A 23,942-nucleotide genomic window follows, 5' to 3' on the forward strand; every position below is an offset into this window, starting at 1 on the left:
AAATCTGTCTCAAAAAAAAAAAAAAAAAATAAAGTAGTAAGCAAAAACAATGTGTGTAGTCCTATGATAGGCTTTAACTCATTTTTAAAGGGCCTTCCCTAAGACTTAGTTCTCCCATGATATTTTCTTAATGTAATTATGTGTTTGAGTGTTAATTTCTTAAATTTACAGATTCCTGGAGTTTTTTGTTTTTTTTTTTAACCTTAGCTGCTGAGGGACTTCTGTAGTTATCACAGATGATTCTATGAATAACAGAACTGTTGAAGCTAAAGCAATCTTGATCAAGAAGAGTAAAACCAGAGACATACCACCTGATTTCAAAATATACTACAAAGCTATAGTAATCAAAACATCATGATACTGGCATAAAAACAGACACATAGACCAATGGAACAGAATAGATACCCCAGAAATAAATTTACCTATTTATAGTCATTTGATCTTTGACTAGGGTGCCGGGAGCACATACTGGGGAAAGGACAGTGTCTTCGTAAATAGTGTTGGGAAAATTGGATATCTACATGTAGAAGAATGGAAGTAGACCCTCATCTTACCCCATATACAAAAACTAACTCTAAGCGGATCAAAGACTTTAGACCTGAAATTGTCAAACCACTAGAAGAAAACATAGAGGAAAAGGTTTTATGACATTGGCCTGGGCATTGATTTTTTTTTTTTTTATGACCCCGAAAGCAAAATTAGACACCTGGGAGTACATCAAACTAAATAGCTTCTACACAGCAAAGGAAACAATGAAGAGAGTGAAGAGACAACCTTCGGAATTTGAAAAAATACTTGCAAACTATGTATTTGATAAGGGATTCATATCCAAAATTTATAAGGAACTTAAACAACTCGATAGCAAGAAAACAACCTGATTTAAAAAATGGGCAAAGGGCTGGGTGTGGTGGCTCACTGAACGCCTATAATCCCAGCACTTTGGGAGGCCGAGACAGGTGGATCACTTGAGGTCAGGAGTTCGAGACCAGCATGGCCAACATGGTGAAACCCCATCTCTACTAAAAATTAAAAAATTAGCTGGGCATGGTGGCTCATGCCTGTAATCCCAGCTACTTGGGAGACTGAGGCAGGAGAATCATTTGAACCTGGGAGGTGGAGCTTGCAGTGAGCCGAGATGGCACCACTGCTCTCCAGCCTGGGTGACAGAGTGAGACTCCATCTCCAAAAAAAAAAAATTATTTAATATTAATAGTATGTATTTATGTTATGCAACATATTTTGAAATATGTATACATTGTGGAATGGCTAAGCAAGCTAATTAAAAGGTGGATCACTTCACAGGCTTATTTTTTGTGTGAGGTGAGAACACTCGAAATATATTCTCTTAGCAGTTTTCAAGTACACAATGCATCATTATTGGCTAAAACCATCATGTTGTACAATGGAGCTCTTGAACTTATTCCTTCTAACTGAAATTTTGTATCATTTAACCAACATTTACCCAATCCCTCACCCCCACCTCGCCAATCAAGCTGCCCCCACCCCTGATAACCAACATTCTACTCTCTAATAAGAGTTTGACTTCTTAAGCGAGATCATATGGTATTTGTCTTCCTGTGCCTGGTTTATTTCACTTGGCATAATGTCCCCCAGGTTCAACCATGTTGTTACAAATGTCACGATTTCCTTCTTTTTAAAAGCCGAATAGTATTCCATTATGTATATATGTTATATCACATTTTCTTTATACATTCATCTGCTCATAGAGACTTAAATTGATCCAGTATTTTGGCTATTGTGAATAGTGCTGCAATAAACATGGGAGTACAGATACATCTCTGACATAATAGTTTCATTCTTTGGTTATATACCCAGGAGTGGGATTGCTGGATCATATGGTAGTTCTATTTTTAGTTTTTTGAGGAACTTCTATGCTATTTTACATGATGGCTATACTAATTTACTTTCCCACCAGTGGTGGGCAAGGATTCCCTTTTCTCCATATCCTTGCCAGTGCCTGTAACCTTTTATCTTCTTGATAATAGCCATTCTAGTGGGTGTGAGGTGAAATCTCTTTGTAGTTTGTATTTGCATTTCCCTGATGATTATTACTGATGTTGAACACTTCTTCACATACCTCTGGGCCATTGGTATGTCTGCTTTTGAGAAATGTCTATTCAGGTCCTTTGCCCATTATTTTTATTTATTTATTTATTTTTAGATGGGAGTCTTGCTCTGTCGCCCAAGCTGGAGTGCAGTGGCATGATCTTGGCTCACTGCAACCTCCACCTCCAGGGTTCAAGCAATTTACTCCATTATGTGAAGAATTCTGTAATTTTGTTAATCATAACTGCTGTACCCTGATATAACAATAGTGATACTTAATTTTCCAAAGACAGAATTCATTGCTTCCTTCTCTGACTTCATTTTATACTTCTGTTTCATGCCTATTATGTCTTTTGATACCCCCCCAACTAAAATGTAGCTCATCAGTTAACTTTCTGATTCTCAGTTTCTTTATCTATAAAAGGAGGATAGTGGTTCCTACTTTGTAGAGGCTGTTGTGAGGATTAGGACATGGTAGAAGCTTAGTAAGTGATAGCCAATTATATTTTAGATAAAATTAATTTACTGTTATTATTTTACTATCTTTCAGTATCATTGCTGTGATAACAGGGAAATGGGTCTTTTGTATTTAGTAGTTGATCAGATCCTTTCATTTGAATTCTAGCTGATTAGGGTTAGGATTTGTGTGTTTGTTTGCATTGGCATTATTTTGTCTATTGTGTTTAGTATGGTTGGTGCTAACTGTGAAATTCTCAGCTTTGTCATTTTCCTATTAATAGATTTTAATATTTTAATCCCTATTAGGATTCTCTAGAGAGCCAATAAGATATAGATAGATAATAGATAGATAGATTGATATGAGAGGGGATTTCTTAGAGGTCCCAACCTTTTTAGCACCAGGGACTGGTTTCGTGAGAGACAATTTTTCCATGGATGGGAGTGCTGCGGGATGGTTTCAGGATGAAACTCTTCCACTTTAGATCATCAGGCATTAGCGTCTCATAAGGAATGCACAACCTATTGGTAGATCCCTTGCTTGGGCAGTTCACAAGGGTTTGCATTCCTGTGAGATTCTAATGCCACTGCTGATCTGACAGGAGGTGGAGCTCAGGTGGTAATGCTTGCTTACGCACCACTCACCTGCTGTGCGGTCTGGTTACCAACAGGCCATGGTCTGGTATGGGTTTGTGGCCTGGGGGTCGCATATCCCAGTATTAGACAAATTTGCTCTTGATATTATGAAGGCTGAGAATGACCATGACAGGCTGTCTGTAAGCTAGAGACCTGAGATGCCAATAGCTAGGCTCCATCCAAGTCAGAAAGCCTTAAAACCAGGGAAGCTGAGGATATAATTCTCAGTCCCAGGCCAAAGTCTTGAGAATCTGAGGGACTGCTGGTATAAGGTGCAGAGTCCCAAAGCCAAAGAGCCTGGAGTTCTGATGTCCAAGGGCAGGAGGAGAAGAGTATCCCAGCTCCAGGAGAGAGGAAATCCCTTTCTCTCATTTTTTGTTCTGTCTGGGCCCCCGGCCAATTGGATGGTACTTGCCCACATTGAGAGTGAATCTTCCCACTTGGTTCATTGACACACGTGCCAGTTTCCTCTGGCACACCCAGAAGTAATTGCCTTACCCCTTCTCTAGGTATTCTTAATTCAGTCAAGTTCACATCTAAAATTAACTGTCAAAATACCTAACATAATAACAGAGATACCACTTTTGGTTATATGTATGTTCTGCTAGACTCAATGAACAATCTATTCAAAAGCCATTTTTGGCAAATATAAGACATTTCATAGAATTATTAAATCCTTGTAGTCTGACTTTTTTTGGTCTTAGCATGCTGTAGAAGACAACTAAAAAAAAGCTAGGCTTGCTATATACAACATTAATTATTTCACTCTTACAAAAATGATACTCTTCAGTGCCTACAAATGTTGTGTTCTTTTAGAGGATAATTCTAACATGCAAGTTAAGAGAGGAAGTTTATTTTAGATGGAGCTTCTTCATGGTTTTGATAATCAGGGATGTCATGATTAATAAGTTCATAATGTTGGTTTTATAAAAAATGTAGGAATATAGAAACAGGGTCTCACTTTGTTGCCCAGGCTGGACTGCAGTGGCAGTCATAGCTCCCTGCATTCCTGAACTCTTGGGATCAAGTGATCTCAGCCACTCGAGTAGTTAGAACTGCAGACACATGCCACCACACCCAGCTAATTTTTAATTTTTTTTTTTGTAAAGATGGAGTCTCACTGTGTTGGCCAGGCTGGTCTCCAACTCCTGGACTCAGGATTCTCCTGCCTTGACCTCCCAAAGCACCAGGATTACAGGTGTGAGCCATCACACCCCTCTATTGTTGAGTTTTCTGTTTGTCTTTCAGAAAATCTTGAAAAATTACATTATTTAACAAATTTATAAAGTACTCAGAAACATATATTTGTAGAATTTTGTGAATTAAAAAAATCTTAGTCTGGGTGCAGTGGCTCATACATGTAATCCCAGCACTTTGGAAGGCCAAGGTAGGCGGAACACTTGAGGCCAGGAGTTCGAGACCAGACTGGTCAACATGGTGAAACCCTGTCTTTACTAAAAATCCAGAAGTTAGCCGGGCCTGGTGATGTGCACCTGTAATCCCAGCTACTTGGGAGGCTGAGGCACAAGAATCACTTGAACCTGGGAGGTGGAGGTTACGGTGAGCCAAGATCATGCCACTACACTCCAGCCTGGGCATCAGAGTGAGACTCTGTCTCTAAGTAAATTAATAAATCTTACACTATTTCTTTTTGTTCACTTAAAGTTGGGAGGGTTCCTATGTAAAACTGTAAAATAGTTGTTTGTATCATAATCCCCTTTTGAGAAATCCCTTTTTTTTAAAAAAATATTTCTATCCATGATAAGGTGTATTTAAGTGAAATGAATTTTTCCTTCCAAAAATCTGATTTTATTTCAAAGTGATTATTGAAATTTTTAAATTGTTGAAATACAGAAATTGCTGAAATATTTTGTTTGAAATGCTGAAATTGTTCAAATTTTTCATCAGAACATTTTGGTTTAGGGCTGCCATTGATTAATGATAAAACACTATGGAAAATATTTTGTTATATAAATTTGGAGTGTTGGTCTTACATTCACATTTTCCTTCTTCATACCTCCATTTTAATGTGTGTGGGTCTGGTATCGTCATCTTTGGTATTGTAGGCATTAAGAAAAGTTGAAAACCTTTCAGGTTTTATTCTTTTTGAAATCTTATACTTACAGATACTAATACTAACAAGAATTATATTAAGTTTGGTTTGTGATAATTTCATGATTTAAAAATTTTAAGGGAACAGTGGTTAATTTGTTAGACTTGACACTATATGAATCATAATTTTTATATCAAATATTTAGCACCTTATTACTCAAGTGCAGATCAGTGATGTAATCATTGGAGGATGTTGTGTTTTAACTTGTCATTGTGCCTGCAGCTAGTCATTAATTTCTGGATCATTGACTGTGTATAGCACAGCTGCTTTTTTAGAATCGTGGTTCTTTTGAGTATGTGCTTCAGGAGTTTTTAATTTTTTTCACATTGTCTCCTGCATGTAAGAGAATCTAAGTAGGTATCTGTAGTCTAAGAGGGAGAACTGATTGAAGTAGATAAATATTTAACGTGTTGAAAGCTTTTATATAATTTTCTTTTAAAAAACTTATTCATTAAAAGTAAGTGTAGGATTTGAAGGCAAAGTGTTTGCTAATAAAACAACCTTTGAAGAAAGTAATTCAGGATTATAATTTCATAGGTAACCAATGAAAAGATTCTAAGATATCAAGTGAATGTAATGTAGAATTTCTTTTTATTAGCACTAACTTATTTTGTTAGAATGGAAAAGTATCTAGATTTGTGAAAATTAGTACTAAATCTTAATAATTGTTTTTGGGTACATATATATGCTTTCTTGTTGAATGAATATGGATGTTAAGTATTTGAAGTAAAGATTATATCTTATTTCTTCATAACCTGGAACAATGAGGTACCTTCTGAGAACATATTCTTTTTAATAAACTTTATAAATGTTGGATGCTAAAATCAGAATACAGTCGCAAAAGTTAAACCTATACAGTTATCAAAATAATATATTGTTAGTGATTAGGAGAATATTAGGGATAAATTATAAAATTCCTTACCCCATTTCCTTGAAATGTTTAAACATAGTCAAGTAGTATGATTGTTTTGTTTTTGTTTTTTAGACGAAGTTTTGCTCTTGTTGTCCAGGCTGGAGTGCAATGGCGCGATCTAGGCTTACTGCAACCGCTGCCTGCCGGGTTCAAGCGATTCTCCTGCCTCAGCCTCCGGAGTAGCTGAGATTACAGATGCATGCCACCACACCCAGCAAATTTTGAATTTTTAATAGAGACAGAGTTACAGGCGTGAGTCATTGCGCCCGGCCAAGTAGTGTGATTTTTAAAAATATGTAGTAAAGGCCAGGCGTGGTGGCTCACGCCTGTAATCCCAGCACTTTGGGAGGCTGAGGTGGGTGGGTCATGAGGTCAGGAGATCAAGACCATCCTGGCCAACACGGTGAAACAGGTCTCTACTAAAAATACAAAAATGTTAGCCGGGCCTGGTGCCGGGCACCTGTAGTCCCAGCTACTCAGGAGGCTGAGGCAGGAGAATGGTGTGAACCCGGGAGGCAGAGCTTGCAGTGAGCTGAGATCACACCATTGTACTCCAACCTGGGCGACACAGTGAGACTCTGGCTCAAAAAAAAAAAAAGTAGTAAAAGTGGTCTAAAGTTTCTTTTTAAAAAAACCTTTATATTTTGTTTTTATTTTTTTTGAGACAGAATCTGGTTTTGCTGTCGCACAGTGGCGTAATCATGGCTCACTAACCATGGTTGAGCCTTGGTTTCTCCCTGCTCAAGCAATAGTTCCACTATGGCCTCTCCAGTAGCTGGGACCACAGGTCTCATGGTGAGCCACCATGCCTGCACTAAAAACTTTATCTTTCTGTTTCCTTATTTCAACCTTTATTTCTAAACTACTCAACTGGGTACAGTGGCTGATGCCTGTAATCTGAGCACTTTCAGAGGCCTAGGCAGGAGGTTCATTTGAGGCCAGGAGTTTGAGACCAACCTGGGTAAAATAGCAAAACCCTGTCTTTTTTTTTTTTTTTTAATTTTTTTAAACAAACTATTTATATCCTTTTCTAACAAAAGAAAGAACTTGTATCTTATGACTTTAGAATTTGGCAGCCAGTACATGTGTAGTAGGTTATCATGCAAATAAATAGAAGCAGTAGAATAATTCGGTAGCAATACCAGGAGTCAGTTTCTGGAAGTTAGGGGTACTCTAATATTAAACTTTTGTGGAAAAATCCATACTTTCTTTAAAATCAGGTTTTTGTTCATTCTCCTAGGATTGCAGTTAATTTAATATTTATGCTTTGACTAGGTTGCTAATGAGTTAAGAAGGTGGTTCTGTAGTGATAGAAATCAAAAAAGCCGATGGAGATACTTAAGCAGTTGTGGGCAGCCATTTAACCTGTGTTTTTGGTATCTATAGAATGAAAAATATGGCATGGTATGCTCATTGTAAAGATTTTGAAAAATGACTAAAATAATGGTTCTTATAAATATTAAGCTCTAATTAATAACAATAATAGCATTCTGTGCTTTTAAGTTTTTATTTCATTAGTGTGCATAAATTCTCTGATATCTTGTGCTTATTATAGTGTTTGATGATGGTGATGAGCGAACATTGAGACGTACCTCACTTTGTCTGAAAGGAGAGAGACATTTTGCAGAGAGTGAGGTAGGGTGACATGGACGGACTATTTGGATTGAACTACAGGTACTGATCTAGAGGTAAAACGTGATTTAATTAATCTGTTTCTTATACAGACACTTGACCAGCTTCCATTAACGAATCCAGAACATTTTGGAACTCCAGTAATTGCAAAGAAGACAAACAGGGGAAGGAGGTCTTCTCTTCCTGTGTGAGTTTTTTCATATATGGTATCATTTTAATTACAGTAATTATAACATTAAACAAGTGATTTTCTTAGGATGGCTAAATTCATTTGGGTAAGCTTTTCATAGCATATTGTATCCTTATGTTAGACATTTTACCCTGAGTGGACCTTGTTCTTGATTATTCCCATTATTTGCCCAGAAATGATAACAACTCTTATTTTAAAAAGATTATTTTTGTTTTAAGTTACTTTGCCAAAATTTTTTTTGTTTTGTTTTGGATTTTGTTTTTTGAGATGGAGTCTCGCTCTGTCGCCCAGGCTGGAGTGCAGTGGTGCAATCTCGGCTCACTGCAGCCTTGGCTAACCTCTGCCTCCCGAGTTCAAGCAAGTCTCCTGCCTTAGCCTCCTGAGCAGCTAGGACTACAGGCACATGCCACCACACCCAGCTACTTTTTTTTTTTTTTTTGTATTTTTAGTAGAGACACGGTTTCACTGTACTGGCCAGGCTGGTCTCGAACTCCTGACCTCGTGATCCACCTGCTTCAGCCTCCCAAAGTGCTGGGATTACAGGCATGAGCCACCACGCCTAGCCTGAGCCACTGCACCTGGCCCAAAATTTTTAACTGATATGATGATTTTTCTATTTTAAGTGAGTATATGTTTTTTATCTTTTACTTCAAAAACATTTCAAGCTTAAAGATTGCAAGAATAATACACGAATGTCTGTGTGAATGTCTATATACTTTTTTCTTCCTGTTTTTTTTTTTTTGCGAGACGGAGTTTCACTGTGCCGCCAGGGCTGGAGTGCAGTGGCACAATCTTGGCTCGCTGAAGCCTTTGCCTCCCAGGTTCAAGTGATTCTCCTGCCTCAGTCTCCTGAGTAGTTGGGATTACAGATGCGCCACCACACCTGGCTAGTTTTTGTATTTTTAGTAGAGACGGGATTTCACTATGTCGGCCAAATGGGTTTCAAACTCCTGACCTCAAGTGATTCGCCCTCCTTGGCCTCCCAAAGTGCTGGCTGGGATTATAGGTGTGAGACAATGCGCCTGGCCTAATGTCTATATACGCTTTATCTAGATTTACTAGTTCTTAACATTTTTCACACATTTGCTTTATGATTCCTTCTCTCTATATATACAAATTTTTTTCTTTTCTTTTTTTTTTTGAGATGGAGTCTCACTCTGTCGCCAGGCTGGAGTGCAGTGGCGCAATCTTGGCTTATTGCAGCCTCTGCCTCCTGAGTTCAAGTGATTCTCCTGCCTCAGCCTTCCAAGTAGCTGGAACCACAGGTGTGTGCCACCACGCCCAGCTAATTTTTGCATTTTTAGTAGAGACAGGGTTTCACCATGTTGGCCAGGATGATCTTGATTTCTTGACCTCGTGATCCACCCGCCTCGGCCTCCCAAAGTGTTGGGCCACTCCCAGCCTATACTAATTATTTTTATATTTTCTAATAATCATTTTATTTTGCTGAACTATTTGAGAGAAAGTGGCAAGCATCATGATCCTTTATCATTAAATATTTAAGAACAAGGAGATGCTCTTACATAACCAAAGTATGAATACCAAATTTAGAAAATTTAACATTGATGGTCTACTATCATGTGGTTAATATTTCAAACTTTGCCAGTTATTCCAATAATAGCCTTTATAGCATCCCCCAGTTCCCCTGATTCCAGGATACAATTCAAGATTATGCATTGCATTTAGTTTATATGGTTCTTGAGTCTCCTTTAATCTGAAAAAATTATGCAGCCTTTTTTTTCCCCATGACATTGACATTTTTGAAGAATACATGACAATAGTCTTGTAATCTGTTCCCTTATATAGGTTTGTCAGATTGTTTTCTCGTTGTTAGATTCAGGTTATACATTATACTCCATAAGTGATGTTGTGTCCTGAAGGAAAGCCCAACAAGAAATATTATCAGTTTGTCCCATATCTAGTGATACTAACTTTGATCACCTGGTTAAGGTGGTGTCTGCCAAATTTCTCAACTTCAGAATTACTGTAGTTAACATTTTTCCCCTTTGTAATTTGTAAATCTGCGTGGAGATACTTTGAGACTACTTAAATATTCTATTCTCTGTCAAACTTCCATTTACAAGGTTTATCTACTAATAATTCTTGCCTGGATCAGTTGGTACTATTATGATAGCAAAATGCTGATTTTTCTAATTTTTCATTCTTGCTGCATTTTTTAGTTATCATTTAGCTATAATGAAATTATTTTCCTAATGCTGTGGATTCTAATTTTACTTAATGGGTTATAATTCAGGTTGTTCCAGATTTAGCCAAGGAAGCCTTTCCAGGATGGCTTCTGTGTTCTTTTGATAAGTCCTCACCATTTCTTGAGCACTTATTCACCTTCTGCAATGACAAGGTATCCTAGGCTCATGTTAATTTTTTCATGCGCCAACCCTGGAATTGGCCATTTCTACAAGGGTCCCTCATTTATTTTAGTGGGAAATAAGATTTAGAAACCAAGATCCCAGTATTAGATATGTACTAACTGCTCCTGGGGAGTATATAATGAGTATTTTTAAAGGCAAAGTCAAATAACACCTAAGCTGCAAACCAGAAAGTAATAAAAGACCTCTGAGGACCCTAAATGGAAATCCCAACTCAGCCATATACTAGATATATCACTTCTGGAAAATTACTTATCCTCTTTATAGTTAACTGCATTTATGTATATTAACTCAAATTTTCACAAAACCTGCAAGATATTCTCAATTTATAGCTGAGGAAAATGGGAATGGTAATGGCTTGCTGGTTTTTGTATTAGATAATGTATACAATTTTCTTTTTTGTTGTTGTTTTTGTTTTTTGTTTTTTTGAGACGGAGTCTAACTTTGTCACCCAGACTGGAGCCTAGTGGTATGATCTCAGCTCATTGCAACCTCTGCCTCCCAGGTTCAAGTGATTCTCATGCCTCAGCCTCCCGAGTAGCCAGGACTACACGTGTGTGATACCACACCTGGCTAATTTTTGTATTCTAGTAGAGGTGGGGTTTTGTCATATTCGCCAGGCTGGTCTCCAACTCCTGACCTCAAGGGATCCACCTGCTTTGGCCTCCCAAAGTGCTGGGATTACAGGCATGAACCACTGCACCCAGCCGATAATGTATATAAATTTATCAGTGTGTAATAAGTACTCAGGACAAGATATATATTTAATAATTCAATACCCAGTATTTTCTTTATAAGCTACCTCCATAGACTTCTACTGAAAACTCCCTTATACTTATTTTATAATTTTAACAAGTTGAGTTACCCGGTTTCTCAGAGTGCAGCCGATTGGAAGATGTGTCAAAAGGAAATATAGGAAAAATTAGCAGATGCAGTCAATAAAGAAAACTGTGGAGTCTTACAGCTGAGAAGTCTATGAGAAGAAAAGGAGGACTAAAACCATAAAAATATAATGAACTAAGTGGTTTTGAGCCATTTAAGAATGAATAAGAGTTAATAACTCTGTGTACTTTAGTAAACTCCAGCATTATCAGTATATTGCAGGATGTCTTCAAGAAGATGTCAAATTCAATATACATTCATTAGGAGCTGAAGTGGGGAATACGTAGTTATTTTTATTTTAAAAATGTAGGCTTGGCTGGCCACGGTGCCTCACACCTGTAGTTCCAGCACTTTGAGAGGCCGAGGTGGGTGGATCACGAGGTCAGGAGTTCAAGACCAGCCTGGCCAACATTGTGAAACCCTGTCTCTTCTAAAAATACAAAAATTAGCTAGGTGTGGTGGCACGTGCCTATAGTCCCAGCTACTCATGAGGCTGAGGCAGGAGAATCGCTTGAACCCTGGGAGGCAGAGGTTGCCGTAAGCTGAGATAGTACCACTGCATTCCAGCCTGGGTGACAAAGCGAGACTCCATTTCCAAATATACACACACACACACACACACACACACGTATGTACATATATATACACATATATGTGTGTGTATATATATGTATATACACACACACACACACACACACATATATATAAATATGTATGCTTAAAATTTGTTGACACTTAAGGGTAAACTTTAGTTACCCAGATAAGTTACCTTAAGTAAACCCTTATGGGTGTTTTCATAGCCAGATATTTTCATAGCCAGTTAGAAAATTAAAGTTATGTTATCTGGCATAAAAATAGAAAGGCAATCTTAAAAAAAAAAAAAAAAGCATTTGGCATAATAAGTATTTAATGGTGCTGTAATTAGGTTTTTCTGTCCCAGCTGGTGTTGGCATGAGAGCCTAAGTCTAAGCACTCATTGATCTAGTGAAGTGGACTCAGAGTTACCATAGACAGCTCAGGACTACATACTTCGGTGAGGCTAAGGAAGGACCCATGTCTTCAATTATAATAAGAATGAAGAGGCTACTACTTCAGGGTAATCCATTAGGAATGAATTGACTATATTAAATTCACAATACTCTGTATCAAATAATTATTTGTGTTAGGATAATGATCAAGTTATTCTAACTTTTAGTACCGAAGATGAAAAGGAAGAAGAAAGTAGTGAAGAGGAAGATGAAGACAAGCGCCGTCTCAATGATGAATTACTAGGAAAAGTTGTAAGTGTGGTGTCTGCAACTGAGAGGACTGAATGGTACCCTGCTTTGGTAGGTAAAGTTTCTTTGCAAAGTTAATCAGCCATCTAAATATTTGTTTAAAATGGATTTTTAAAAAGCATTTAAAATATTTTGAAAATATTAAACAAATTTGGACTTTATTGGAGATTTTTTAAATTGAATAATCATAGTCAGGTCCAGAATACTTCACTGTCTTCTTTGGTTATTCTTTTTTAAATTCTATATAGCCTTTTATTGAGCTCTTTTGTATTTCTTCCCTCATAATATGTCCAATGGCTTTTTACTCTATTCCCATTACCATGGGTTCCCTTAACTTGATTCTTGAATTCTTTCTTTTCTATTAATTCAGACTAATTTTCCAGCACTAACTTTTATAAAGAAATATTTTTTTCTTTCTGTTGAGACAGGGTTTCACTCTGTTGCCAATGCTGGAGTGCAGTGACGTGAGCACAGCTCACTGCAGCTTCAGCCTCTTGGGCTCAGGCGTTCCTCCTGTTTCAGCCTCCCAAGCAGCTACAACTACAGGCATGCACCTCTACACCTGGCTATTTTTTATTTTTTATTTTTTGTAGAGATGTAGCCTCCCGAAGTTTCCCAGGCCAGTCTCAAACTCCTGGGCTCAAGCAGTCTTCTCACTTTGGCCTCCCAAGGGGCTGGGATTACAGGTATGAGCCAGTATGCCTGGCTGAGAAATCTTTTTAAAATATAAATTCAGTCATGATAGTCCCATTCTCAGAATAGAAAACCTTCAACGAGTCTGCCTAGTTGATCAGTTTTGCATTTTTTAAATGGATGTTTGAGGCCATCCCTGGCTCTCAGTTTATTTCCTATTTTTAGTGTAAACTATACTAAAGTTATTTAACTGCCCCATATGTAGGATACATCACTCCTCTAAGTCTTTATCCCTGCCTTAAATTAATTAACATTTACTGAGGATCTGCAGTGAGTTCAGCTTTGTTCAAAGTTCTTTAGAAGAGGCTTAAATGTATTGCCTTCAAGAAGCTTACTGTAGACATGTAAGAGATTACAGTTATTAAAGATTGTATAGTAAATAAAAAAAAATTTGGTACAGAATGAAGTAAGAAAGGATGTATGGAAAGGAGGGATTCACCTACATTTTAAGGAAGATTTTAGAAATGACAACTTTTAGATGGGTTGGTAGAGAAAGCTAATTTTTGCTTACACAGAGAAGGAGTAAGAAGAAGAGATACACAAGATAATTATTTTGGAGAGCAGTAAAAAATAATTGGAAGTTAATGTCTTTTTTCTTCTCTTCCTACTCCTTTACTTCCTCTTCCACTTACTCATCCCCTCTTAAATATCTCTTAAAGTTCAACTCAAGTCCTACCTTCTTTGCAGGGTCTCTCTTAAATACTCTTCTTTTGTTTTGTTTTTGAGAGAGGGTCTTTGTCGCCCAGATTGGAGTGCAGTGGTGTGATCACAGCTCACTGCAGCCGTCATCTCCCTGGGCTCAGGTGATCCTCCCTCCTCAGCCTGCTGAGTAGCTTGGGACCACAGGTGTACGTCAGCACACCTGGCTAATTTTTGTATTTTTTTGTGGAGACGTGGTTTCGCCATGTTGTCCAGGCTGGTCTCGAACTCCTGGGCTCAAACGATGACCTTGGCCTTCCGAGGTGCTGGAATCAACAAGTGTGAGCCACTGCGCCTGGCCCTAAATACTCTTAACATAAGTATGCCCCTTTGATTTTTGGTATCACTTATCTCTAATAATAATTGTGACAGAAAATGTATCTCAAATTAGATTATAATCCTGTAAAGAGCTGAAAGTATATTTTTAGGTTTCTGTGTGCATATAAATATATTACTCAGTTCATAGATAATAGATTTAATTTATATGGGGAAAATCTGAAAGTCCCTTGGACCTTTCAGTTGTATAGAAAAATAATTTGGATGCAGAATATTCAGATTTTAGGTTTGCTAAGAGTTTTTTTTTTAATAAATTCTTTTATTTATTCAGATTTATCATTTACCAGGGGATATTGAAAATCAAAAATGAGTAAGACACTATTCTTACATTTGGTGATTTTGTGTATAATGTACAGAATAATCCAAGTAACAGTAATATAAAATAGTATATGTTCAATATTAGGACTCCCTGCCTGAGAGATTACATTTATTTGAGGAAAATACAGAAAGCCTTCACAAAGCAGGTGCTTTTGAGCTGAGCTTTGAAGGATTTAAAGATAGTAGACAAAGCTTCACTAGAGGAAACAAAAAAATAGGTTAAAAAAAATAGCTTGCCTGTAATCCCAGCACTTTGGGAGGCCGAGGCGGGTGGATCACGAGGTCAGGAGATCGAGACCATTCTGGCTAACACGGTGAAACCCTGTCTCTACTAAAAACACAAAAAATTAGCCGGGCGTGGTGGCAGGTGCCTGTAGTCCCAGCTACTCAGGAGGCCAAGGCAGGAGAATGATGTGAACCCGAAAGACGGAGCTTGCAGTGAGCCGAGATCGTGCCACTGCACTCTGGGCTGGGCAACAGAGTGAGACTCCGTCTCAAAAAAAAAAAAATTAAAAAAAAAAAGAATGGGTTTGTTCACGGAACTATTTGCTCTGGGAATCCATTTTGGCTAAATATTAGATGTGAGTCAGACAATAATAGGAAATATACCTGTGAACATAATTTGAATCTAGGGCGGAAGGGTCTTTAAAAGTTCACCTAAAGAGTTTGGGCATAATTCTTCAGAGAATTTTCCAGAAGAGTGATGTTATTTGAGCTACATGTTTAGGAATGTGAATGAAGAATGGCATGTTACTAGAAAGACTGGAGGTGGCAGGAATCTATTTGAAGGCCATTAAATAGTTGATAGGTGAGGTAATTAGACCTTGGATTATGCCTATTCATCCTTTAAAATTTACTTTAAGCTTTTCCTGCCACACCTTTTCCTTGCTCAGGTTAGGCAAAATCTCCCTCCTCAATGTTTTCATATTATTATGTGCTAGTGGTATCACTGTACTTATCCTCCATTGTGTTCTTTTTGTCTATCTTTTTATGTTTGCCCCTCCAGTACACTGTTAGCTCCTTGAGGGTTGGCACAGCTATATTATTAGTCTAATAATTACCAGCACCTAGCAAACAAACAAAAAATACTTCCATCTGGTGTTAAGACAGCTGATGTGACTGCCAAGAATATTCAATTATCTGGATATGATAACCATGAACCATGTGTGGCCATTTAAGTTTAAATGTAACTTAATTAAAATAAAATAGAATTAAAAACTCAGTCTCTCAGTTGCACCAGCCACATTTCGAGTGTTTAGCACCATGTGACTCACTGCTACTGTATAGGGCAGTGCAGATACAGAACATTTCCATCAGTGCACAAAGGTCTATGAATGGTGCTGGAATGTAGCAGAGAGAGGCTAGCGTTAGGGAGAGCATGAACAGATACATTTAAGCAATTTTTTTAAAAATATGAAGTTCTATGAAGGATACAGAGATTATTTACCAATGATACTGTTAAGATACTATTTTCAGAAGTTAAGAAATTAAAAAGTTCTTTGCTCATGTTTTAACTTGCTTTAATTACTAAGGATTGTACATATTTTGGTTAAAAAAGGTAACATAGTTTTTTTTTTTTTAATGACCAGATTTCAAAAAAGATTCTTATTCAAATATATTTTTTAAAATTATATGCCAAATTTTCATCACAGATTATACAATTTATTTTTTGGACAATAATTTAGCTTACAATAAATTCTGATATTTTAAAAGTGCTGGTCACATTTTAATTTATATTTCTTTTCTTTTTGAAATGGGGTCTCACTCTGTCACCCAGGCTGGAGTGCAGTGTCGTGATCTTGGCTTACTGCAGCCTCCATCTCCTGGGATCAGCTGATGCTGCCATCCCAACTTTTTGAGTAGCTGGGACTATAGGCACACACCACCACACCAGGCTAATTTTTGGTATTTTTGGTAGAGACAGTGTCTCACTATGCCACCGAGGCTGGTCTTGAACTCCTGAGCTCAAGCTATCTGTCCACTTTGACCTCCCAAAGTGCTGGGATTACATGCATGAGTCACTAGAACTGGCCCTGTATTTCATTAATTATTCATTTTATAATTAATGACTATGGATAAAATAAATTTCTAGACAACCAATGTGCTAAACAAAATATATAAGGGTATCTTTTTTTGTATGTAATTCCTTAATAATAGGGGCTATTTATAATGAAGCTGTTTTTTGTAAAAGATGATCTATCTGAGAAGTTAGGGGATTCAGAATTGTGCTTTTGAAAAACACTCTTTTTCTGAGCACAGGAAATAGGAATCAATCTGTTCTTATTTTATATTTCAGGTAATATCTCCCAGCTGTAATGATGACATCACAGTGAAAAAGGATCAATGTTTAGTTCGATCATTTATTGATTCTAAATTGTGAGTAATGAATTCTTTAATGATGTTACATGGGAGGAAAAAATATGGAATTACAATGATAGACCCCTCCCCCACCAAAACTTTATTTTTATAGTCTAATCATTTATGAACTGAGAAGTTGTTACCTAATACATTTTGACTTTTTGTAATGTAGGGTATTTTTCACTAATACATTTTGTGTAAAATCTGTGAACAACATTATGTGAGAACAGTATTAAGTTTTTTTTTTTTAGCGAAGCATGGTATTGATTTTTTTTCTTAATTGTAAAATTCTATATTTTTATCATGTGTAGTATGTGACATTTATTATTAACTCCAAAGCTTATTTTTATTTTTTATTTTTTTTTGAGACAGAGTCTTGCTCTGTTGCCCAGGCTGGAGTGCAGTGGCGCGATCTCGGCTCACTGCAAGCTCCGCCTCCTGGTTTTCACGCCATTCTCATGCCTCTGTCTCCGGAGTTGCTGGGACTACAGGCGCCCGCCACCACGCCTGGCTAATTTTCTGTATTTTCAGTAGAGACGGGATTTCTCCGTGTTAACCAGGATGGTCTCCATCTCCTGACCTTGTGATCTGCCCGTCTCGGTCTCCCAAAGTGCTGGGATTACAAGCGTGAGCCACTTTGCCCAGCCCGAAGCTTATTTTTTAATCTGTATTACCAGGGCAATTATTTTGACTTTTTTCATGATTAAAATCCAGACTTTGGGCCGAGCGCGGTTGCTGACGCCCAGCCGAGGCAGGCAGATCATGAGCTCAGGAAATCGAGACCTTCGTGGCCAACATGGTGAAACCCTGTCTCTACTAAAATATAAAAAATTAGCCGGGTGGTGCATGCCTGTAGTCCTAGCTACTTGGGAGGCTGAAGCAAGGGAATCGCTTGAACCTGGGAGGCAGAGGTTGCAGTGAGCCGAGATCGCACCACTGCACTCCAGCCTGGCAACAGAGCGAGACTCTGTCTCAAAAAAAATAAAATCCAGACTTACAAAAACTTTTTCTTAACCTCATCTCTGCTTTGTGATCAAAAAAGTGAAATTTAAAAAGTTTATTTGAGTTTTAGTTATCTGTGAAAAATTTAATACTATACTATATCTTATAGTGATAAAAATATTTCAATATTTCTATCTAGTAAATGTGCTTTTTTACTAAAATGAAAAATAAATTTCACAAATATTAAAGTAGACATTGTTATCTACAAGTGTTGAAAACATCATGCTGATATAAATTACCCCGTACTATCTGTAGCAGGATTGTATAGATTGAAATATTGTGAATGTGAGGCCCTTGATGTACTTTGAGTATATATAACTTCAGAATTAAGATAACTAGCTTTGCCTGTATTACCTCTTCTTACCTTTTATTAAGGAGTAAGTTAAAAACATTTTATAGGCAATATTTTGATTTTGAGGTTTTTGTTTTCCTATATGTCAACATGTACTATTTAAGTAATAATTTGTATTGAATAAATTATTTTCCTCCCCTTCTTCTTGATAATTAGTTACTCTATAGCAAGAAAGGACATTAAGGAAGTAGACATTCTCAATCTACCAGAATCTGAGCTCTCCAGTAAACCAGGTAAAATAAGGATGAATTACCCTATTATTTTATGTTGTGGCTCTATATGGAAAATAGCAAATAAAGCAAGACTGATACTCTCTGGTGTCACCATTTTAAGTGTTTAGAGTTGATAACCACTCTTACTTGATTTTTTTTTTTAATGTCTAGATATATTTGATGTGTGATTATTAGATAGGTTTAATTTTTCATATTTTACCATTAAGATGTCTCACAGTATTCTGTAAAGTAATAACAAATTTTATATAACATTATAACTTATGAAATATGTTCAAGCTTACTGTATCATTTTATAAATGACAGCTGAATTTGAATTCAGATCTTCTGATTCTGAATGCCATGCCTTTTCTATTGTTCTGTGCTGCTAATTCCAAGCAACTGCTGAAGTACATTTTCACTCTTAGGGCTTCAGAAAGCAAGCATCTTCTTGAAAACTAGAGTTGTTCCTGATAATTGGAAAATGGATATAAACGAAATCCTTGAGTCATCCAGTAGTGATGATGAAGATGGCCCAGCTGAAGAAAATGATGAAGAAAAGGAAAAGGAGGTCAAAAAGACAGAAGAAGAGGTGGTAGGTATAATTTCATGTTTGTAACAAATAAAAATATCTTAATATTCTCTAGTGAAAATAATAACTTCATATATTTTTCCCTCTGTTTAGATTATCTATTATTTGTTTCCATTTCTAGCATTGCTTGATTTGGATGTTGAGGAAGGTTTTTGGCTCATAGCATAGTGTGTAAATCAGAACTAATTTTTAGTAAGAGGTTACAAGAAAATACTTTTCAGTTTAGTTAATCAACAAGTGCACACTGGTTTTTTCGAGGTCTTTTCCAAAACAACCCAGGAGGAAAAAAAAGAGAAAGTTTTAGGTATTTTATACCTAAATGAGTGTTAACTCATTTAAACTACTACCGTATAAAGTAACTGTTGTTATCCTACTTTAAAGGTAAGGAAAGGGAGGTTCAGAAAAGTCAAGTAACTTTCCCAAGGTGGCACAACTAAAATGGGAAGGATAGGGATTTGCACCCAGGTCTGGCCTGTCTCAAGTTTAAAACCCCTTTTAGACATTTCACAATATTTCAAGGATAATTAGGGGAAAAAAAATCCTATCCAAACCCCAAAGACAATTTCATTTGGCAATTTGAGAAATTATAAAAAAGATTTAGATTGTATGTTCTAAGTGCTAATGGTTTTCTTAGTAATATTGCCATGTCATTTATAATGTGCATGTAATTGTAGGAAATCATCCATGGAATATTGCATGATTGCTTATATAAATACTGTTGTCTATTCTGCAATGTTGTATCAAATGGGGTAAACTGTCTAGTATATTTTTGGTCGTTATGGGGTAAAAGAGCTTAGGGGCAAGACAAAGACAATGAATTTACTGAAAAGGGGGACCTATTTGAGCATGAAAAATATTTGCCTGGAAAAATGTGGGATGCTTCTGTTTTAAATACACAAATACGGATTTATGAAATGAATTGAGTATACTCGTATGTGATGAAGGGCATACGCTATTTCTTTCCTTTTACTTCCCCTGCAGTATTTGGTTTTTTTACACTCTGAAATCAGAATGGCGGTTCATACTTACAGGCTGCCTACAGAGTTGCCATAGTAACATGCTGTTGGTTTTAAGTGAGCATGCTCGGAAAGACAGGAAGGTTTAGCAGAGGCTTGGCAGGTTGCCAATGGAGGTTTGCCAGATGCTTTGAAATGGGCTGTCTTTCTTTTCCTTTCATGTAATGTCTGATTTTTATGTGGAAGAGAATGTAAGTAGTGCTGTATAACCCTGCGGATGCTATGCCCTAAGAGGGAAAGCAAATATTTGCAAGTCAGACTGAAAAATGTCCAGACCCTGTACTGATTAAGTAGAAGGGGAATCTAACCACTTTGCATTTGAAAGAAAATGCAGCATATAGGTAAGATTTTTTTTTTTGTATGTTTAGTTACCATTTTGATTGCCAAAGACAGGATTAAATAGGAATTTTAGGTATTGATGATGTAGCTGATATGGAAGGACTCAGAACCAAGAAATATTCTTTCTTGTAAAAAAGACAGTAGGAGTCTATTTTTAGAATATCAATGGATGAAGGCTATTTTTCTGAAACAAGATAGATTTTGAAATGAAAATGATACTGAGATAGTTTGGCAAAATTCAGGATTTAAAGTCAGAATATTAAATGTGAATTTTGTATTTTATCTGTATTTATTTATAGATTATATATTTTCAGGGTAATTAGGCCACATTTTCAGGGTGTGAACTGTTGCAAATCTGTGATTTAGCTTTTGTTTTTTAAATTAACATTAGTTAGGATCTTATATTGTCCAATATTGAAGAAAGATTAGCCTCTTTATTTTTGCTAATACTTTTAATTGCTGTCCCTTCCAGAATGCATTTTCCCTATCCCCCCCCCACCCTCTAAAAAACCCTGAAATATTAAACAAAGAGGGTAAAAAGAGCTTTGTAGAAAGTTGCAGAGGGAGACTATAAAATAGTAAATTGTAAGTAGTGGTCTTATTACAATGATTCATTTCATAAATATTGTAATGTTTTATTCAAGCTGTGAGTATACATTAGTATAAAAGAATGAAGAGCAGAGGCAAAGCTCTGTTACCTATTGTTTGCAGGTAATAGTAAATAAATTTTTAAAGGTAAGAAAGCTTATAAGCATAGTATCTTCTTAAAATGTGTCATGTAAATTATGAGCCTGTTAAAATTAAGTGAATCAGGATGCTTTTCATCTACTGAAAAATAACAGCAAAATTACAGAATTTAGGCACTGATTCATATGATTATTTATTTTTCAGATGGTCAATTTCATAGCATATGTTTTATTGAATTATTGAACTAATTCTTTTTCTCTGGCTATACAGGAAGATTTTCTTGAGTGAAATTTTGTTGCTTTAGAAAAATATCAGCTGCATTTCTTGCTCTTGGGTTTAAGATTTAGTTGCTGAATCATTGTAGCTTGTCTTGAACAGTTATTTTTTAAAAGTGTAATATACTGATAAACTGAAAAGCACTGTATACAATAAAGAGGAGGAGAATGACTATGGTATAAAATGAATAAAAATCTGATAAGCCATGGCCTACCTGGCTTAGTCATTATGGGCCTTTACCATGTAGGTGAGGCCACGCTGTTGTATTACATTACAGATCAGAGTCTTCCCAAAATGTAATGATGCTATGCTTTTCATGAAGATTCAATGTTGCATTACAATAATCAAAAAGATCTTTTGTAAGATTCTCTAAACCACTGTAACAATACTCTAGTCTGTCATTTGGTATTTTTAGTATAGCAAGCAAATTTTATGCAGTAGAATCATACAAGTGTTAGATACTTCTGCAGTGTTAATGGGCAGTGAACATTGTTTTTATATTTGATGCTTTGGGTATCCTAAGTAGCCTTAATGAGATTTGAGATTCTATGACTTTACAGAAAGAGCACCTTTTCCCCTTAATATTAATTTGAATTCCTAAGTATTGGTAGTTCAGGATTTGAGTACAAGATACCGATCTCATGCTGTTACTATGTGGGAAAAGATTGAGGATCTGACAGAAAGTAGGTTTTATGTATATTGATTACTTTAAACTTGAACTCAATAATTATATTGAAAAAATCCCTGGGGGATATTTTTGTGGGTATTACTTAAATGTTTTTGTTAAGAAAATTTTGTATTAGAAAAAATATTACTGGATTTTTCACCTTTAAAGTTGATCAAAAAGTTCATGTAAACATAAGTAATCGTCTCAATTATTCATTTATTCCTGATTTATATTTACTTTGGATAAATATAGGAGAGTTTTCTAAGGGTTAAAAAAATGGATTGTTGTTTAGAAAACTGAGCATTAAGGGGAATGTGATCAGTCTTAGCTTTTTAAATCATTTTGGCTTATAATAAGTAGGCTTATAGGTTGGGCCCTTTTAAAAATTTCCTATTTAGTAATGAAAATTTGAATTCAGTGAATTTGTAAATAACTACTGCCGTTTCTCTGATATTGGGAATTGTTTAGGGACCACTGACATACTAATGCCTAAGATTATATTCCACTGTTGTAAAAAAATCATAAGTACTTGAGTTTGTTTATAGCATGGAAACATAAATATTATTTTTGATGTTTAAATCGTGTTATTTGTGCATATTTATGCCTTTTTGTAGACGGTAAAGGCATTTGTTGGTGGTCATTCAAGATTACTTTAGGTATAAACTTACAGTAAATCCTTGATAACTTAGGAAAACCATGCTAAATTGGTAGAATCTAAAGAATATTTTAAATGTAATGTTAACATTTTGTATTTCTAAGCAGATCCTAAAAAGCCAACCTTCCAGGAATAATTGAGACTTTAGCTTGCAATCATATAACAACTGACTTGCTAAAATCTTAAAGTTTAGCCCATTAAACAAACAAAAATGCCCCTATGTGTTTAGCAGAGTCTTGCTTCATGGTGATAGTGTAAGAGTCTAGCCCAATTAGGATCATCTAATCAGATTAATAAGGATTCCACATTTGTACACACAAATATGGCTACATACAGCTATGTTTTTATGTATTTAAAAAACTTTTATATCAATTCATTTTTTAGTTGTGGTCATATGAGATAGTTGACTTGTACTAGAAATCTTGGATTTGATAGCATTTAAATGACATCTTGATGATTAAAATGTGTACCTTTTCAAATGGGGAAAAATTACTAGGCTCAGTTAACTGATAAAATACAAGAATCATGTAATCATTTATTTTAGGCAGGCTGTTTTTAAAACTGTTCTCTGAAATTATAAGTGCCTTACTATGAATATATCATCTCTTATGTGAGCCCTGAAATTTTCTGTAGGTGTACAATAGGGAAGAATAGTACCATTCTAAATTTTATGATTACCAAATTTCACTGGGCCTTCAGCACTATTGGTCAATTCCCAATTTCTGTAAGCAAATCATTATTTCCTCCATTAAACTGATAATCCTATATCCACTCCACACAACTTTATAAAGAAATTGGGAGCTTCAGATGTGAGCATGCTGTAAACCTGTTTGCCTGCTCTCTTTCGCTTGAGGCACAATTGATAGTGTTTTGTCTTCCTGTATAAGATGAGTCTCTCAGGTTATGCTCTGGATCTCATTCCCTTCCTCCTTTCAGGAAAAGGGAGACTATCGACTCTCTCTTTTCTTTCTTGCATCTTTAACTTACTCCTTTCAGTTGTATCCTTCTCATCAGCTTTTTATTTTTATTTTTATTTTTTTTTGAGACGGAGTCTCGCTCTGTCGCCGGGCTGGAGTGCAGTGGCCGGATCTCAGCTCACTGCAAGCTCCGCCTCCCTGGTTTACGCCATTCTCCTGCCTCAGCCTCCCGAGTAGCTGGGACTACAGGCGCCCGCCACCTCGCCCGGCTAG

At 36.3% G+C, this 23,942-nt stretch overlaps 1 protein-coding gene across 4 annotated transcripts in view; it reads left to right on the top strand.

The window, feature by feature from the left end:
- The window catches only part of ARID4A (AT rich interactive domain 4A (RBP1-like)), a 75,089-nt gene that overhangs the window by 12,100 nt on the left and 39,047 nt on the right, over positions 1-23,942 (top strand). For all 4 annotated transcript variants that reach the window (XM_011961891.1, XM_011961893.1, XM_011961894.1 and 1 more), the window contains exons 6-11: positions 7,741-7,820; positions 7,910-8,004; positions 12,472-12,604; positions 16,896-16,975; positions 18,468-18,544; positions 18,949-19,115. In XM_011961891.1, coding sequence (XP_011817281.1) covers positions 7,741-7,820; positions 7,910-8,004; positions 12,472-12,604; positions 16,896-16,975; positions 18,468-18,544; positions 18,949-19,115 — 632 coding nt within the window. The remainder of the gene's footprint in view (positions 1-7,740; positions 7,821-7,909; positions 8,005-12,471; positions 12,605-16,895; positions 16,976-18,467; positions 18,545-18,948; positions 19,116-23,942) is intronic.

The sequence above is a fragment of the Colobus angolensis genome, unplaced genomic scaffold (genome assembly GCF_000951035.1).
Source record: "Colobus angolensis palliatus isolate OR3802 unplaced genomic scaffold, Cang.pa_1.0 Scaffold57, whole genome shotgun sequence".
Taxonomy (NCBI): Eukaryota; Metazoa; Chordata; class Mammalia; order Primates; family Cercopithecidae; genus Colobus; species Colobus angolensis.